The 20,946-nt window shown below is 33.2% G+C and overlaps 1 protein-coding gene across 2 annotated transcripts in view; it reads left to right on the top strand.

Moving 5' to 3' along the window:
- Positions 1-20,946, top strand: part of LOC131876373 (agamous-like MADS-box protein AGL8 homolog) — a 103,403-nt gene that overhangs the window by 74,769 nt on the left and 7,688 nt on the right. For both annotated transcript variants that reach the window (XR_009372680.1, XM_059221573.1), the window contains exon 2: positions 5,792-5,901. Coding sequence is in view for 1 of the 2 variants with exons in the window: in XM_059221573.1 (XP_059077556.1) it covers positions 5,792-5,901 (110 nt within the window). In the remaining variant the exon portion in view is untranslated. The remainder of the gene's footprint in view (positions 1-5,791; positions 5,902-20,946) is intronic.

Here is a 20,946-nt window from a genome sequence, read left to right as displayed (position 1 = left end):
TTCGGCAACAGGGAGTGTGTGCAACACACAACAGAGGGATAAGTGGATTTTGACCAAATTTAGAGAGAGCAGAGAAATTGACAGAGCAATACATCAAAATCTTAGAATGTAAGTGTGAGTGTGGACAGGAATCCATTTTGGTGCAATTGAAGGAAGCTTTTGTGCTGGAAGGAGATGTCATAGAGCAAGTGATAAGAGACATTATCAAAGCTAAAGGCTGGAAGGGGAGCACTGCCATAATGGTGAGCTACTAGAATGTTTTGCATACAATCTGGTGCGGACCATAACAAACTATGAGGTCACAGAGTGGGTGATAAGGAAGATGGTGGTTCTTGAGCTGGTAGATCCTACAGTCAAAGCTTTGGAGGCCCTCAATCCCACGACTTTTGAAGGCTGGTTGTAGATGCCTTTGATATTGAGGAGGTGATCAAGGATGTAGACAAGGTGGACACTATCAAAGTTTTTAGGGATCAAATCTTGAGGAACAATCTAAAGACTTATGAATGCATGATATCTGAAAATGGGAGCATCTTCCTATTTGATCAAATAGAGAGGTTGTAGGATGTCATGGAAGCCATTAGAATCCTGCTTTTCTCTTTGTGTTTGAATGTAATTTTTGTTTTGATGTAATGGAAGGTAGCTACCCCTAGGTAGCAATTCACAAAAAAGAAAAACACAACACCAAACATCCTCCTCATAGTGGTTGTCCATTGCTCATGAGTCTTCTTCAAAATTGACCTATAATTGCCCTAAAAAATCTGCAAGCACAATGTTAAAATGATATAAGAAAAACTCATGAAGTTTGGTTAAAGAGAAAATAGAGGGAGGGATATGGATTTATAAATTTGGAGGGAGACAGATCAAGGAATGACTTTGAATGCATCCCAGTCATAATGTGCAACCCAGATTGCATAGGAAAAAGTTTTCCAAAGTTAGGGAGAGAGTGGGGAGGTGAGTGGAAAGGGGAGAAATTAAATAATAAAACTATTTAATTTCACTAGCAAGGATAAAATTAAATAGGCATTTTATCTATTTAGCTGGTTGAAAAGGGAAAAGGGTGAATGGTGGAATGGATTAAATAACTCATTTGACTATAGAAGAACAATTATATTATTAAATAACTAACATTACCTATTTATAAAGGGATAGAAGAATGTAAAGACTGCATTAATTAATTAGTTAAAGGGAGATGAATAATCAATTAAATAATAAAAATGGTTTAATTAGGGTTAGAAGAAAATTGATGAAAGGGGTGGACATAAGAACGATCAATTTTTAATGTCTATATTTTCCCCCTTTTTGAGACAACGTGATTTTAGGTGTTGTTTCAATGAAGAAGAATTCAAAGGAATGTGTCCTAATATGCCCCAGATGATCAAGATAAGGATGATTAAGCAAATGTTTTTCAAAGGAGCTCAATTTATCGACAAGATGACTAGGCTAGAAAGATGGGCTTAGGTAATAAAAATGTAATGAAAAGTTAGTAAGAAGGGAGGAATGTTAGATTGGTTGGGGAAATGGATACAACAAGGGGGCAGGAAGAATGGATAGAAGAAAAGAGAGAGTGGATAGATAGATAGGAAAGATATGGATAGATGTGGAAGATGAGGATTTTGAGCTCTCTTTAATTAAAGGGAGATGAATAATTAATTAAATAATTTGTTTATTTAATTAACGTTAGAGAAAAATGGAAAATTAGTAGGGTGATTGAATAATTAATTGTTAAAGAAAATTGATGAAAAGATGTGGATATAAGAAGGTTCAATTTTGAATTAAATATTAATTTATTTGAATTCACTCACATTGGATAATATATGATTCCTATGCACTTATTTTACACAACAATCTTATGAAATTCTGATAAAATCATATAGAAACAGTACATATGGCACATGTATATATAATATAAAGTTTTCTATACATTTTTTCATGGTAATGCAATATAGTGTATATATTATGTCATGAATATAATGATTGTACAAATAAATTCATACATATAATGTTAAATGTTGGATAAAATGTATGTACAACAAAGTCATATCGAATACAAAAAAATGCTATAATATGTCAGTCTAATGGACTAGGATGGAAGATGCAATGACTCTAATTTTTTAGAAGATGGAATAGTGGCCAATGTCTATTTCTTTTGAATTGGTTGAGGGACCTATTTTTTAATCTTATTAAAATGTCCACCTATTAAGATAATCAAACCATATACACAGTAATATATAAAAAAGGAAATATACAATGAGTGAATAGCCACTTATCATAAGATAATAATTTACGTCAATCATCCTCTAATTCTCTTCATACTTCTAATGGAAATGTGTACAAATTGTAGTTGTGACAATCTATGATAATAATGAAGAAATAAATTAAGCTAAAGATTAATATCAACTAAATATACACTAATTGATGTGGGTTAAAACAAGAAATATAAAATGACATCTACATTACTTGCTCATACCTCTATCAAAGGTATTGAAGATAAAATTATTGTATTATACCTATCTCTAGGGTACCATTAATATTATGAGGGCTTGGATTTGACACAATTGACTAAATATAAAATAATATTATTTAACAAGAATCTATCTAACATTATTTATAACCATAATGATAAAAAATAATTAAGTTAAAGTTGACAACAACCATTACCACCAATGGGTGTTGATGTTGTAGTTGCAACATCCATTTGTTCATCATTAATATTAATTTTAAGATTACCATTAATTTATGCCATCAATTTATTTGTAGTATATTTACTATTTTGTTATAGTTACATACATATGGATTCAACATTGTTGCAAAATTTGGAGCTAAAGGATTGATAAATATAGGATGAATACTCTAACTTTAGAATTTCATTATATGCAATCCTTTACATTAATTTTCATTCATAATGGATTAATATAATTAAACTTATATTTTAAAAGAAAAAAGTCATAAGTTTGTAGAACCTTATTTAAAATGACCTGTTGATCGATATTGAATTTGTTATGGAGAAAATTATTTTTCAACACGATATTGACTAATACAGATGTGTTCTCTTTGTGGCCCTATCTACCATACTCTTGAACTCTAAATTATCTTTTATAGTTTCTTTTTCCTTATCATCCTCTAACCCATAGTCTTAGGTAAATCCACAATTGTGGTAAAGGTGACTTGAGCGTGTACACCTAGAAGTCTTACCCTCAACATTCGATAAAAATGGCCCATTATACTATATAAAGGTTTGTATTGGGAACTCATTGACTATACACTATCCACCTTGATACTCTCCTTCATAGAGGAAGGGATCATCACTTATTGAATATTTTTTTACCTAGGGTTCATGTACATGGTCCTAGGCATGAGATGCCCCTTCTCTATTTTGTACAATTCCTTTTCCTCTACCCTAAAAGTGATGCATATCAAAATAATTTGGGATTTCATTTAGTAAGAAATCAAAATAAGGTTTCCTCAAAAAAATATTATGGGACCTTATTTTGTTGTATGGGGATAGTAAAAATCCATCCACTTGCCTATCTCTAAAAAAATATTATTCTTTTTTGTTGCCACCATTATATACATAATCTCTTGCAATACTCGTGTAGGTGTGGATTGGTTCTGAAATCAATAAATAATGCACACAAGTCATACTTTAAATTATTCCATTTTACTTATTTATATGGTAATTTTGTGGTGTAGAATTATCATGTGCTCTCCCTATGATTTAGCCATATGTCTATTTAGCCACTAATAGAATTTATATGAGAAATAGTATATTCCAATAATGATATGAGGGATCTTTATGTGGAGTAGTTGCATTAAGATTTTTCAATATATTAATCAATATTTGAAATTTATTTTGTTGGTTTTAAATTAACCTAATAATTTTGGTTGTGTGTCACAAGGAGGTCCAAGAATAAATAGAGGAATTTAAAAGGGGATAACCTCTACTTTCTCTTAAATGAGAATTCCTTCCACATATTTTGGAGAATCAGTGTTTGAGGGTGTACAAGGGATGAATCAAAATATTAGAAACATATTTCATTATACTTGAAACCACTAAAAAAACCTAAAAATCTTATCTTTGTAACCTCATGTATGTCATGGTAGAATTTTGCTAGCTTGCGTTCACTCAAATATTTCACAAATGTACTCATGTTTTTTCTCTTATGTTAGGGCTTGACAAATATGGGGTTAGGTTCAAATGAGGTTGAAATCTTTTTTCTGTATTATAAATGAGAAATAATGTGAGTGCATTATAAGACCTGTTAGGTATTAGTATAAATGGGGTTGGGCTAAAAAAGCTTGGCCTTTTTCTTTTAGTTTTAATAGAGAAATAGTGTGCTTGTATTATGGTTTAATAGCGACTAGGCTGGGCTCAATTGCTATCAAATCACGAGTGTGTTATAAGATACATTTTTCTTTCTATTAACTAAATAGTCTTTGTGTCCACTTTTTGGCCCCCCATATTTGTGCACGCATTGGTAATATTAAATTTTTGCACTATCATAAGTTTCTTTTTATTGGTGAGTTTTAATATTTTTAGTCTAGCTCAAGTCCAATTGAAGCCACAATAATGGGACCTCATCCCCGACATGAATGCACAACATGAACATGAATAGTTCAGATCCAAAAGAAAAGTTGGCAAACAAGGTCTCAAAAGTCATGAACGCACTAGTCCAATGAGGGTTTGGAGCACAAGGTACTTTGCATGGACACCAATAGCATTGACATGAAGGTTCAAACTTGTGAGCATATTAGATCAAGGAGGGCACAAGGCCTACATGCACAATAGCTTAGCAAGATTTGAATGTTGGTGGCAATAACAACAATGCTATGACTTAACCATCACACTATGGGACGAACCCCTAGATTATCATAAATTTTGTTGCTAAGTGAAAATGAACATCAATTAATATTCTTATAACTTTTATATTATAATTCAAATACTAAATATCAATATATCAATGTCCTTATTCAAATTGATTTTATGAAGTTTCTTTATATTTTATATTCTGCAAATAAAAAAATACATATGACTATATTTTATTAATGGATTTATTACTGCTTAATAAAAAAATCCATTAGCCATAAATTGTTTGAGTTCTTAAAGCATATTTTAGAGTCTAACTATTTCAATTTAAATGTTAATATTTTTATATTACGAATTAGTGTAAATTCCGTCTATACTATATTTCAAGCAATATATATTTACAAGAAATCTTCTCATTTTATATATAATAATTTTATTATTTTCAAGAGGAATCTCAAAATTAATATATAATATGATTTTAAATTATATCGACCCTCGGTCTACACTGTTTTTCCATTTTAGTCCCTAGAATGGGCCATCTTGAGTTTCGTGCCTTTTACTCATAATCGTGAGATTACTAGGATATAGTTTTGTTAGAGGTTTAGAGATTTTATTCGCATTCATTGAACAATATGAGGTTTTCCAAAAGGTTAAATAATATCTTTAACAATATTGTCATATTAATGTTGACCGAACATTAATATCAAGCTTATGTGATGTGAAGGAAACATATATTTTATAAGATAAGGGACTTTGACTATATCTATAGCATTGGCCTTCATGATCCAATATTCTTACCTATTTGTTGACCTCTTTCATCTTTTGTTTTTTTAAACAAGAAAAATATAATCACAACAAAAATTATTTTATTTCTGTTAGATTTTTATAAATAATATTTTTTTATTATGTTTAAATTAAATTATAAATCGATAAATTTAAAATTATGTAAAACATATTAATTTGTTACATTTTTTTACTTGATACAAGTTTAAGTGATTGGAGTGATTCTTTGATAAAGTATGAGCAGAATAACTGGGAAGTATCAAAAGCATGGTGCTTCTTTGGGACACAACAAACTATCATCAGAACATTTAGAGGTATAATTATTTTTTACTTTAATGATAATAATTAAAAATAGTTAAGTAATAATATGACCATCTTCTTATTTCAATTTGTTTTGTAATCTAGTTTTAAAAATTTGTCTTTTTAAGATTTAATTTTATTATATCACTTTAAATATTTTATGGAACTATTAGGTATTAGGAATTTAAAAGGTAAATTTTGTAGCAAATGATAATTTGAATGAATAATATTAATTGTTATTTGAGTAGAAATAAATATAAAAAATGATTATAAAATATATCTATTTTGACGTATAAGATATATGTTTCTAAGAGACAATAAATATAACATAACATTAAATATATATATTTTTTGATAATTTGATAGCCAATTATTATCAATAAGAAACACGCAATACCAACTTGTTCAATAACGAACTCATACATTACCCCAACTTGAGAGATGTTGTCTTCATGGAATGATCTATAACAAGAAGAATTCAGTAGACAACATACAATCCATAATTCTTCAAAAGTCATACAAAACTTTCATATCACACCATATTGCTAGTATTGCTTTGCTGCGAATTGAGAAGAAAACCATGTTGTGTCCCTTATATATGTATGGGAAACTATGTAAGGGCTGGAAAATCTCCATGAGTAACCACAATCTAAAAATCATTCTTTCCCATCTTTGAAATTTTTATTGGAAAATAAGTTGCAGCACTAATGAATGCGTTCATATCAACTTCGATGTATATACAAGAATGCAAAAAGCCATCCAGTATCAAGGAAATTTATGATCATCAATATAAATGGAATATAGTAGTAGTAAACCAGAAATATAGGTCATACAAAAATTGGAATTAACCATACAATGATTATTTATTCCGCTATAAGCATTTGAATGCTACATCAACCATTCAAAATTAGCAACCCTTTGAAATTATTTATACATGGATTATGTAGTGCTATCATTTCATAGTGGACATGATAGTTTGGAGTAACCTTGTATAAATTATTTATACATGGATTATGTAGTGCTATCATGTCATAGTGGACATGATAGTTTGGAGTAACCTTGTATAAATTACTTGCTCAAGAAAGAAAACATTCCCATTATATCTATTTCCTGTAACATCACATTTTTGAGTGCCGATGTCCTGACTCATGAGTGCGATATCAATCTCCCGAGGAGGTGGACATGATGGTTTGGAGTAACCTTGTATAAATTACTTGCTCAAGAAAGAAAACATTCCCATCATATCTATTTCCTGTAACTTCACATTTTTGAGTGTCGATGTCCTGACCCATGAGTGCGATATCAATCTCCCGAGGAGGTGCCTTATGAAAGAGCTTGTTTTGCTGAAATAAACCCATAGATATATCTAAATACTCCTAAGAATATTTCCAAAACTAGTTCTAGATCAAGATATCATCAACATAAATAAATTCAAAATTTCTCAGCTGATTCACTATGAATTGGAAAGTCACCCTATAAGTAAAGAATTTATACTTACTTATACTTCATGTGCTTCTTGCAAATATGCGACTGAGAGTATCATGATACCAAATTGAAACTTAAGATCAATATGTGCACAATCCATGGCATGCTAAAATATCCTTTCCAAAAATCATCGTAGAAGCATATATCTCAATGCTCTTCTTTGTTGATTGTGAAGCAGTGGAATGATAAAAATAAATCTATGATGCTCGTCGGTGAATATCACAACTTGCATATTCTTCATCTTGAAACAACTTTCTAGCCCCTTAGATTCTCCTGCAAATGGTTGTGAAAAATCACAGCGTGTGAAATACAAAATATGAATTGATTACCTCCATTGGCCTTTCAAAAATCTCAGTGTTGCATTCTCTTATATGTAAAGAGTGCTGATGGCATGGTTTGTGTATTGAATAGTATTGTCCTTGGAGTCATTCAGATGTTCCTTTATATCTTCTACTCTTTAAGATTTTGATTCTGCCTCTAACACTATCGCTTGTTTAAATGCAGGATCATCAATAAGATGAAACCAACTTGAAACCATGGGATGTGTAAATGTTAAAGCATTAAAAATAACCCTTTCCAAACTTCTTACTATCAAGACTAAATGCTTTTGAGAGAATACTCTAATTTTCTTTCCTTTTATCTTCAATAATGAGATTTTTCTCCAAAAGCTGCAAATATTGAACTTCACTAATCATGTTAGTCTTCGTAGCATAGAACTCAAAAATACCTTACTTTTTCTCAGGGTTATAACTAGCTTCCTACTTATTCAGGTCCGTGGAATAGAAAATCTTGTCGTGACTATGATATGAAACCATCAAGTATTTCAGCCTTCAAAGGGATTTGAATGTTTCTTTTCTGTGATTGCTCAAAAAAAGAACTGAGGTCCCTTATTATCATGCATGAATAAGTGAAAACCATAGAAAAATTATTTGTATCACATTTGGATAGATTCAACTAGATCTCATATACTATAAAATGTTGAAGAATGATCTACCCCTCTTCCATGATCTCCAAAATGTCAAAAGGAAAGCGACAGATCTAAAATATTATAATACCTTTGGTTGCTTGTAGGGAGCTTGTTTTCATTTGGCAAAAGAGATTTCTCAGTAACTCCATTTTTGTGATCCAAAACCCATGAGTTAGGGCTAACCAAAATGTTGCTCTTAAAAGAAAATTAATGGACAATGTTAATCTGTAACTCCATCAAAGGATCACCATGTGTCAAAACCGTTTTCTTTATACCAAACTCTTGATTTTGAATAAGTGACCCTCCATCATCTTGCATGTTAAACGCATTCTCTTCTTGTATAAAGAGAGTTTCCTCTTCACTAATTTCAAAGAGCATCTCTTTGACAATATCAAAATATTTTGAACTATCTTCATAATCAACCGAAATACTAATTTTGTATTAACTTCATCTAAATAATCACATCCTTTCTATGAAATCGCATTAATTGAAATACCGTTATCCTCTAGTTGTATGATCTTTTGTGTCGGCTCTTTCTCTTCAATGCCCACCTTCTTCATGATACCTTGAGATTCCACCTTTAACTGAACTTCTTGCTTCTTGATTTCTTCAGCCTTATGCAATTATTCTCCTCTCTTTCTTCTTCTCGTGAAGTACTAATCAAATGATATTTCAAATCTGCCTTCTGAAAGATACTCAAAAGTGTTAAACACACTACAAGATTGAGAGGGAGGGGGTGAATCAATCTTGATTAATAACTTAAACTTTATTTCACAAATGAATGTTAATTCAACGTTAACCTTATTAAACAATGCAAGACAAAACATTAAACACTATGTAGAAGAGAACACAAAATTTATATGGAATTTCCAAAAAGGAAAAAAATATGGTGAGAGCCAACTCATAATATATGAATAAGATTACAATATTGTTGTAGGCTCATTGCTAAGGAATCTCACTACTCCCTAAAGGACTTGTAGGCTGAGGTACACTACCCCAGGACAAGATACAAGTAACTTGCAGGCTAAGAGTCACTGAATGAGGCAAGCCACATGTAACTTGCTTGGGAGATTCACTATCTCCATCCAAGGTACATGAATGTATGAATCAAGATGAATAAGCCTTCAACATACTACTTCAAACAATCTCCAAGTATGAAACTGCCCTTGAATCTTTGTCTCAAGCGACCAACTTCAAGTCAATCAACACACACTTCTTTTGTCTCAACTTCATATTACTAACTCTACAAGTGACGTATTTATGTAAGCGTAGCACACAAACTGATTCACACATATATGGCTTCATTCATACAAAATTGATCTTCTATATATACCATCCTCTTCATCATAAATATCAATTAGGTTAGCGAAAATAGGGGACAAGCATAATTCCTAACAAGTCTGCCACCAAAACATAATTATGATGAAAGTGGTCTAATCTAGGAGATAGAAAGGACCTAAAATATCATAACAAATATTTCTAGGTGATTCCAAACATAACACATGCTAATATACATCCTCAAAGTCGACAACAAGGTTACGCATAGATAAACCATGTAGCACATAACTGGTTGGCTCTAAGAATGTATCTTCCATATCAATAAACCTAATGTAGATATTCGTGCACCAATGTAAGACCCAAATACAGAGTAACACAACCTTCAATGCAAGCAAAGGCACCCAAGCATACACTGCAAGAAAGAGAACAAATTTTGTTAGCGAAAACCTTGAAACACAAAGACCAACACAATGTAGCGACAAACAGATCTTCTAGCATCAAGAAAAAGAATGCATAGGCGTTCCTTGAACATTAAAGAACATTTCCGAATATTTATTTCCCACTCACATCAAAAACATACTGGCCCAACACAACTAATACAAGACACTTCATTCTAGAGGGCCAAATGAAACAATCATGAATAAACTCGATTACCAACTCTTGCAGACATCAAATGCACCTTGAACTTGAACTGAGACATAGAGAAAAAATTATAAACATATCCTCCAAGATGCAACACTTGAAACATCAATGTGAAGAAATGCATATGATTTTATCGACCAATGTTGACTGGTAGCCAAACTCTTAGCACACTACAATCACTAACCATATTAGCTGCAACATCAAGGATCTAAAAAGATGGGAGTGCAATATCCATAGAGCATCGACATCATGTCCAAATATGCAAGACCGTATCATCAAATGCTAAGGAATACAGAGCATTCTTCCAAACTTTCTTTAGCATACTTTCGTAGAACAACTTACTCCATCAAACTTACAAGAACCAAAATATCTCGGGAACATCATCTTTTCACTCAGGAACAACCAAGAGATATAACAACCATTCTGTAGCATACACAAGGTCAACACAAACATTTCCATCTATCGCCATGCTGCTTTTCCTTATCTTAATGCATCTCAATGCATGTAATCCTCATCTTAAAGATATTATCATCACGTTTCAATACATTATTGCATAGACATTAGTTACCAAACTGAGTCTAGACATTAGACACAATGAAGGTGGATGTCCACAACACAAAACAATAGTAACCAACAACTTCCATCAATTTCTCTATCATACTAGATATGTTATCAATGACAATACAACAACTGCCAACAATCAAAGACACCACATATTATCAGACATCAAGTTGACATCAAGTTGACATCAATGACAACAAATATTGCCAATAATGTTTTCCTTTGTCATTGATGGAAACACTTAGAAATGGTTACATAATTTAATGTTTTCTCCTTCCATATCTGCATTCTCTCCCCTTTAAATATTATCTCTCCAATATAGTACTATCCAACATCTATCCCCTTTTGAAAAAAACAATCAATATTCAAGAGTATCTCTTCCTATATTGCTCATCCTAGATCTATCCCCCTTTGACATCAAGGATAAAGGGTGCATGTCTTCACTTGTTTCTGCAGTTACATTCTTTTGAACTATCCCCCTCTTTCTAATTTAGCATTTTTTCTCTTTTCATATTTCTAAATTCTTCCCATTGGATAGTAACTAACCTACTACCTACTCCCCCTAAGAGCAACAACTACATCAATCAAAGAGACAAAGGATATGCCTTGAAATTTTGCCACCTAGATAGATACACTAGTTAGAAAAAGGCGAGGCAGTAACTCATAACTTCTATCTAAGACACTCAAAAGCATCCTTTAAAAGTGCCTTAGCGAAGATATCTACAATCTGATCCTTAGTGGGTAAATACTCCACTTTGACTTCCTTCTCTACAACTTTCTCTCTAACGAAATGATACCAAATAGAATTATGTTTAGTTCTTGAATGCATGACCAGATTCTTTGAAATGTTTAAAGCACTTGTATTTATCACACATAATAGGAATGGGCTCATAAGGCACACCTTAATAACTTTTAGTATTTTCTTCATCCATATCACCTTAATAACTTTTAGTATTTTCTTCATCCTCATCACCTGAGTGCAGTAGATTGCTACAACATTATACTCAACCTATGCTATTGAGAGATACTTAATCTTGTTTCTTACTGAAATAGGAAACTAGTTTGTCTCCCAAGGAAAATGCACTTCCACTGATACTTCTTCTATCATCCACATTGTTGATTTCAGTCTAATAATCTTGTCATTTATGTGAAAAGGTTTACTCTTGGGAAGTGTCAACAATGCAATATGTATTCAAGCAAGGTGCATGTTGAATGGACAAAGTTATGTTTTAATTATATCCGACATGGATCGTGTAGCAAGGCTATCGACTATTTATAGATCTCGACACACAGTTGGTAAAGTGAGATAGGGATCACATGTTTTGCCACTTGATTTGGAGTGTTTCCTGGGCAAGTGGCATCAAGAAGACACTATGCTTTTGAGGGGTGAGTTGATCACAGTCACTTTGATGTTAATGTCTTTTCGATGCGACTGTGGAAGTGGGCATCGAGGTGACATGCTCATGTCTCTTCGATCATGGCTTTGACAAGGGCCATCAACGAGAGATGTGGTATCGATAAGAGATATAAACTCCTCTCTTCGATGTGATATTGTCACACCGATATGGTAATTGACAAGTTGTGTGGGATCCATGATGTTGATATCGGTAAGACAATGCCATTTTGATGAGACTTGTCTTAAGTCACATTGATATTGTGATATGTCTTCAATCTGTTGTGAAAGTATATGGATTCAAAGTGTTGACTAAGGTTGAACACATGTCGATGAGACATGACCTATCGAAGAGAGAGCTTTCCATGTCTCTCCAATACAATTTGAGAGCTTAGTTAGAAGGCTAAAAGAAATATGAAGGAGTGTGTCAACAAGAGATTTTTTGAGTCTTTTCTGTGTGATATACAAATGAAGACCTAGGGAGTGTGGAAGTTGTAAAAAGATATGGCGCATGGAACCGCCACGGTGGCAACAATGACCAAATTTTTGGTCAAACCAAGATGATCAACAATCCAAATTTAAAAATCTAAAGGAACTTGTTTTGGTGCGATAATAGGGCATTCTGGGAACTTGCACAAATGGACTTTGACAACTATCTACTAAATATAGTTGGACAAACTATGATGTGTTTCAAAATGAGATGGATTTTCTATGTTGTGATGATAAGAACAGAATGCAAACCGACTTAATGAATGATCCCTATTGCAAGCATAGAAAGATGTACAAATCATGCGGCATGATTATGGTGCAAACAAATTGTTGTATGATCTTTCATGAGGTATCGTCAAATTGGGCATTGGTTGACTTAATAGATTTGAATACAAAGCATACAAATAGAATGTGAATTGATATAGATGTTGATGATTTTTTGTTGAGAAGAGAGACTCAGGAATTGTAGAGAAGCAGAATAGAGTAAGAGCAAATATTGTTGTATCAATTTGAGTAGCAGAGAAGGAGATTTGTGGAACTAAAAATGTGTGAACCAAATTTTTGAATAGACAGAGCAAACCTATAGAGGTTCATTTTGATTCATTTTCTTGGCATTAAGTTTGTTACATCAAGATTGTTGTGTTGTATGTTGTAAAGGGGTTGGTGCTCCTTTGGATTGGTGTCCAGAGAGTCTAGGGTTCGGTGTCTCCTGAAGGTTGGTGCCTTCAAATCAATTGTAATAAGTTGGCACATTTGTGAGGCTAGATTTGGACAGTAGCTCCAAGCAGCATTTTATCACTGTGTTTTTTCCCATATTGGATTTTCCACGTATATCTAGGTGTTGTGTTTTGTTATTGATCTTCACATTGCATTATATGGTTAATTACTTGTGAGTGTTGAAAAGTGATTTTAGAAGTATTAAAGTATACACTAATTCAACACCCTCTTCTCAGTGTATTTGTGTGTTCAACACACACAACCAACCCAATCAACATTAGTATAAGCCTTCAAAGAGAATTCATTTTTCTTCCTACACAATAAACCATAATCCAAAATTCATTTCAAGTATTTGAATATTCTTTTAATAGCCTTTTTCATAAGTTTTCTTAAAATTAGCTTGATATCTGGAAACTAAACATACTGCATGCATGATATCAGGTCTAGAAGTAGTCAAATATAGTAATCCTCCAATCATAGATCTATAGAGAGTTTGATCCACTCCTAGAGGCTCGTCATCCTTATTCAAATGATAAGCAGTAGCCATGGGGGTACTCATTCGTCTAGAATTTTTCATACCAAATTTATTGAATATTTTGCTAATATACTTAAATTGAGAAACAAAGATACCATCATCTAGATAAGAAACTTGAAGTTGAAGAAAGAAAGACAAATCACCAACCATTGCAATTTCAAATTTGTTCTACATTTTTGTTGTAAATTTTTTAAATACACCATCATCTCCACCAAAGATAATATCATCAACATGCTTAACAACTACCAAAAACTTGTCTTTCTCAACCTTAAATAAAGATTGTTATCTGTGGTACCTCTCTTGAAACCTTGTTGAAGTAAATACCCGATCTGTTGGTATTTTGGTATGGTTTTGTCATTGATGTCAACACCTACTAAAACACTAGCACTTTGGAGATCCAACAACATTCACTGGCAAGCAAGTAACTATTGCACAGTTATTGGTATATGGTTCACCGGCAAGATATAATGATCACCGACACTTGGAATGATATGGAAGACACTTGGTAATATCGAAGACATCGTGTGGACATCTTATCTTAATGAATTAAATCATTGGTATATTCATATTTACATATTTGCTTTTACCCGCAAATAGGTCTAGGGTTACACCGGCAGGTTTATCTTTTCCAGATCAGCATGGCACGCTATGGAGATGATTAATTATTGTTGTAAATGCATTAAGCTGACATGTTCAATCGGTTATTGCATCGGATATTTTTATTGTTTGTAAAATGTTTTTATTGTAATATCAGTTATTGCAATACACGCAGACATCATTTGAAGGTGAAGCTAGGTTTTTGTGAAAGCATATCAACATTACACCGGTACCGAATCCAGCATATGAAGATGCTATTTTGTGTAGTACATTCTTATTGGATTTAACCATCCAACTGTAGTTAGTGTGACTCCCATTTTGTGATTGAGCAGTGAGCTCTAGGCTGTTGGCCTTTCTGCATGTGCAGACCCCATTTATGTACACTTACTATTTGCAGTGGTATCATCTGATTGTGGGTAAGGTTTCCCACCGTGGTTTTTCTCCTTACAGGGTTTCCACGTACAAATATTGGTGTTATGTGTTCTGGATGACTTTGTGTTTATGTTTCATGCATTAATCTTTACCGGTATAGCAATTAACTGTTAAAACTGTCTACCGACATACTTAACTGGTTTACCGGTATTAAGCATTAAGTTGGTTAAGTTGTTTTTGGTTTGAATTTATTTGACAACTGATTCACCCCCCCCTCTAAGTTATCTTCGCGACCTAACAATTGGTATTAGAGCCTAGTCCTCTTTTGTAGAAGTTTAACAGCTTGAGGAGATCCAATGTCTACTAACTATTTCAGGAAGGACAGTCCTAAACTTGATGGAACCAACTATGGCATATGGAAGATCAAAATGGAGACACATCTGAATTGCATTGGAAAAGACATCTAGGAAGTTACAAAGAATGGTTATACTGTTGCTGTACCAGGTCAGCCCAGTCGAGCTAACTTGACAAAAGATGAAGAAAATGATTGCAAAGCAAGAGAAATACTTTTGAGCGCATTATCAGATCAACAAATCATGGGACTATCAGATAGGTCTATTGCTAAAGCTATTTGGGATCATTTGGAAACCCTGAATGGAGGAGATTCCATAGTCAAAATTGCAAAACTTGAAAGCTTCCGAGTTGGGTATGAACATCTGAAAATGAAAGAAGATGAAAGGATTTCTTCTTTTATGGAAAGAGTAAATGAAATTGTTCTGGGTATTAAATATTGTGGAAGAACCTTAAGTGAGGATGAAATTGTTTCAAAAGTTTTAAGAGGATTGCCACCGCCATATAAAATGAAGGTTACTGCTATAAATGAGTTGAGAACAATGCTTAACACATCAGTTACTAGGGATACATTGATTGGGAAACTTTCAGCTTTTGAAATTGAAGAATTTGGTCCTGTTGCTACTATAAAGACAGATTTAGCCTTTAAAGCATCAATATCATCTGCTCCATCATTTGAAAAATCTGATTGGAAAGCCTTTTACGCAAGAGAACTTGAAAAAAACAGGAAAGAAAATGAAGAACTTGAAGAACTTGAAGCACTGTTTGCAAGGAAAATGTCTAAAGGTCCAGTTGGAAGTAAGTATGAAGGTAAAGCACCCTTTAAATGTTTTAACTGCAATAAGATTGGTCATATGGCTTCGAGATGCCCTGATAGACATGCTAGACTAAGAGAATAAGCTAGAAAAATATACAAGCCTAATCCTGAATATCAGAGATACAGATTTAAGAAGAACAAAGACAAATCTTGTTACATTGCTGATGAAGGTGTGACTGATGATTCTGATGATGATCTAGTAGACAATGGATGAGTTTTTGTTGCTATAAGAGAAGATCAACCGACGCCTACTGCTCAACTGGTAGAACAAGCCCTAGTAGCTAAAGTTGAAGTAAAGGATGAATGGATCATTGACTCAGGATGCTCACATCATATGACAGGAGACAAAGGTAAATTCTTGAACTTTCAAGAATACAATGGAGGTTTAGTAAGATTTGGAGATGACAAAGCTTGTTCAATCAAAGGTAAGGGTACAATATCTCTTGATGGTAAGCATAACACTGACAATGTTTACTATGTTGAAGGATTAAAGCATAATCTTTTAAGTGTTGGTCAATTAGTTGAGAAAGGATTTCAGTTACAATTTAAAAATAGAAAATGCAAAATCATGAATAGAACTGGTTTAGAAATTGCAACCGGTAATCAGACTAGAGGTAATATCTTTCATTTGAATAACAGTGAAAAGACATGCTTGATTGCACATATAGATGAAAGTTTGTTATGGCATAAGAGACTCTATCATGTAAACTTTGATTGCATGGTAAAGATCAGTACTACTAAGGCAGTTAGAGACTTACCTAAAATTGTCAAACCTCAGAATACAATGTGTAAAGAATGTGAAATTGGAAAACAAGTTACAGCTAGTTTCAAAAGTATACTAGAAAAATCCAATAATGCTTTTGATTTAATTCACACTGATTTATGTGGTCTAGCTAGAACTAAAAGCTTACAAGGTGATAGATATTTCATGCTAATAATTGATGACTATTCTAGAATGTGTTGGGTTACTTTTCTCAGAGAAAAATCAGAAGCACTTGGAAAGTTCAAACTGTTCAAAGCAATGGTTGAAAATGAAACCGGTAAGAAAATCAAATGTTTAAGATCAGATCAAGGAGGAGAATTCACATCTAAGGATTTTAATACATTCTGTGAAGTGAATGGAATCATAAGACAACTATCAGCACCTCAGACACCACAGCAAAATGGAGTTGTTGAAAGGAAAAACAGAACTATCTTGGATGCAGCAAGAAGTATGTTATTAGAAGCAAATTTACCACGTGTATTGGAGAGAAGTAGTCAGTAGAACGGTCTATACATTCAACAAAGTTAACATCAAAGGTGAAACCGGTAAGACCCCTCATGAACTATGGTTTGGTAATACTCCTACTCTTAAGTATTTCAGAATTTTTGGAAGTAAATGTTATATCAGAAGAGATGAGTATATTGGCAAATTTGATCCTAGAAGTGATAAAGGAATGTTTCTTGGTTATTCATCTAAGAGCAAGGCATATAGATGTTTTAACAAGAGATTGTAGAAAATTGTTGAGAGTACAAATGTAAAAATTGATGAACAATTCAGAGGAACTACAAGGTATATAGACTCTGAACCGGCAATAAAAATTGTGACAAATGGACCTACACTAAATCCACCGGTACAGAATGAAGATCCAGTTACCACGGTACCATCTGAGGATTCCACAATAATTGAAGAACAATAGCAAACAAAGACACCCCAGTATGTAAGATTGAATCATTTTGAAGATCAGATAATTAGAAACAAATTTAAAGGAGTTATGACAAGAGGAAGATTGGCAAATGAAGAGGTATGTCGTATTTCTCAAATTGAACCATCATCTATTAATGAGGCATGTGAAGATAAATTTTGGATTAAAGCTATGGAAGAAGAATTAGAACAAATTGAGAAAAATAACACTTGGACATTAGTTTCCTGGCCTAAAGATAAAAATGTAATTGGAACCAAATGGGTATTTAGAAACAAACTTAATGAAGATGGTATGGTTGTCAGAAATAAAGCAAGAGTAGTATGTAAGGGATATTCTCAGAAAGAAGGAGTTGATTACAATGAAACCTTTGCACCGGTAGCTAGAATTGAGGCACTCAGATTATTCTTGTGTTTTGCAGCACACAAGAACTACAAAATGTATCAAATGTATATTAAATGTGCATTTTTGAATAGAGATCTTGAAGAGGAAGTCTATATTGAACAACCTGATGGATTTTCTTTGACAAATGACAATGATATGGTTTGCAGGTTAGGAAAAACTTTGTATGGATTAAAACAAGCTCCAAGAGCTTGGTATGCAAGATTGGATAAGTATCTTTTGAAGATTGGTTTTACTAAAGGAAATGCAGACATCAATTTATATTACAAAATAACTAATGATGACATCTTGCTTATAGAAGTATTTGTTGATGATATAATCTTGGAGGAGAAGATGGATTATGTAAAGAATTTTCTATTAAAATGCAGCAAGAATTTGAAATGTCTATGATTGGAGAAATAAAATTCTTTTTAGGATTGCAGATTTCACAGATTGACAAAGGTATATTGTTGAGTCAATCCAAATACTTGAAAGAGTTACTAAATAAATTTGGGATGGAGAACTCTAAACCGGTAAGCACACCTATGACTACAAATGACAAATTATCTCAAATGGATGAATCTACACCTGTTAATCCAACTAGATACAAATCTATGATACGAGGTTTACTGTACTTGACATAAACCAGACCTGATATTATGAATGCAGTATGTATTGTTTCAAGATTTCAAAGTAATCCTAGAGAAAATCATGAATCAATAGTAAAAAGGATTTTCCGGTACTTACAAGGCACTATAAATATTGGATTATGGTATCCTAGAGATGAAAACTTTGAATTATGTGCATACACAGATACAAATTGGGCAGGAGATGTGGATGATAGGAAAAGCACCACCAGCGGAGCATTTTTTCTTGGAAACAGACTAGTTTCTTGGTTGAGTAAGAAATAGAGTTGTACATCTTTATCAACAACAGAATCAGAATATTTTGCAGCAACAACTAACTGTACATAGGTACTATGGCTTAAGCAAATGTTGAAAGACATAAAGGTAAAATGCAAGGAACCTATTACTATATATTATGATAACATTGCAGCAATTGATATATCTAAGAATCCAGTACTAAATTCTAAAACAAAACATGTTTCTATCAAACTGAATTTTCTAAGGGAAAAAGTTGAAGAAAAGGAGATAAAACTGGTTTATGTGAATACTAAATAACAACTTGCACATATTTTTACAAAACCTTTGCGTAAGGAGACTTTTGAATATATCAGAGATCAGCTTGGAGTCATACCACCACTGGTAGAGACTTAGGAAGTTGATGATTGTCATCAACCAGCAAAATTAACAGACAAATCTTTTATTCCGGTCTTTGATGAGGAAGCTACTTCTCATGGGGAGTAGTTGGTATATTGAATTGATTGGTATTTTGTATATGAACTTAGTTTTGTTGTAACTTTGGCATTTGATGTCAAAGGGGGAGAGATATCTATGGAAAAACACATTATCTTTTGAGGAGAGATTGGTATTGAAAAACTTTGGATAACACATGTTGCTCCCAGGGGGAGAGATTGTTGGTTGGGAGAGACTATTACTCTCTGTATGTATTTTGATTTTTGGTTATGATCTTTTTGGAGATTGTTGGTTTTTGGTATTTGGCATTTCTGTTTTGGCACTTTGATGGTTTTTCCATCTTGTGTTGCCATCAATGCCAAAGGGGGAGATTGTTGGTATTTTGGTATGGTTTTGTGATTGATGTCAACACCTACTAAGACACTAGCACTTTGGAGATCCAACAGTATTCACCAGCAAGCAAGTAACTATTGCACAGTTACTGGTATATGGTTCACCGGTAGGATATAATGATCACCGGCACTTGGAATGATATGGAAGACACTTGGTAATATCAAAGACATCGTGTGGACATCTTATCTTAATGAGTTAAATCATTGGTATATTCATATTTACATATTTGCCTTTACCGGCAAATAGGTCTAGGGTTACACCGGCAGGTTTATCTTTTCCAGATCAACATGGCACGCTATGGAGATGATTAATTATTGTTGTAAATGCATTAAGTCGACATGTTCAATCGGTTATTGCATCAGATATTATATTGTTTGTAAAATATTTTTATTGTAATATCTTGGAGAGCCGACCTACTAAAATTGGTCTTAGGTTATGGTATAAATGTAAGATCTTATTTGTAAGATCAAGTGTGGAATGCGTAAAAGAATTGTGTGAAGGTATATGCGAGATTAAGCAGTGCAATACATGCAGACATCATTTGAAGGTGAAGCTAGGTTTTTGTGAAAGCATATCAGCATTACACCGGTATCGAATCCAGCATATGAAGATGCTATTTTGTGCAGTACATTCTTATTGGATTTAACCGTCCAACTGTAGTTAGTGTGACTCCCATTTTGTGATTGAGCAGTGAGCTCTAGGCTGTTGGCCTTTTTGCATGTGCAGACCCCATTTATGTACACTTACTATCTGCAGTAGTATCATCTGATTGTGGGTAAGGTTTCCCGCCGTGGTTTTTCCCCTTACAGGGTTTCCACGTACAAATATTAGTGTTATGTGTTGTGGATGACTTTGTATTTATGTTTCATGCATTAATCTTTACCGGTGTAGCAATTAATTGTTAAAACTGTGTACCAGCATACGTAACTGGTTTATCGGTATTAAGCATTAAGTTGGTTAAGTTGTTTTTGGTTTGAATATATTTGACAACTGATTCACCCCCCTCCTCTCAGTTGTCTCTGGGACCTAGCACAATGAACCTTGCATACCAACCCCTAGAGGCTTTCTTGAGTCCATAGAATG

The sequence above is a fragment of the Cryptomeria japonica genome, chromosome 5 (genome assembly GCF_030272615.1).
Source record: "Cryptomeria japonica chromosome 5, Sugi_1.0, whole genome shotgun sequence".
NCBI lineage: Eukaryota > Viridiplantae > Streptophyta > Pinopsida > Cupressales > Cupressaceae > Cryptomeria > Cryptomeria japonica.
The sequence above is the reverse complement of the archived record's forward strand: the minus strand, read 5'-3'. Positions and strand labels throughout refer to the sequence as shown.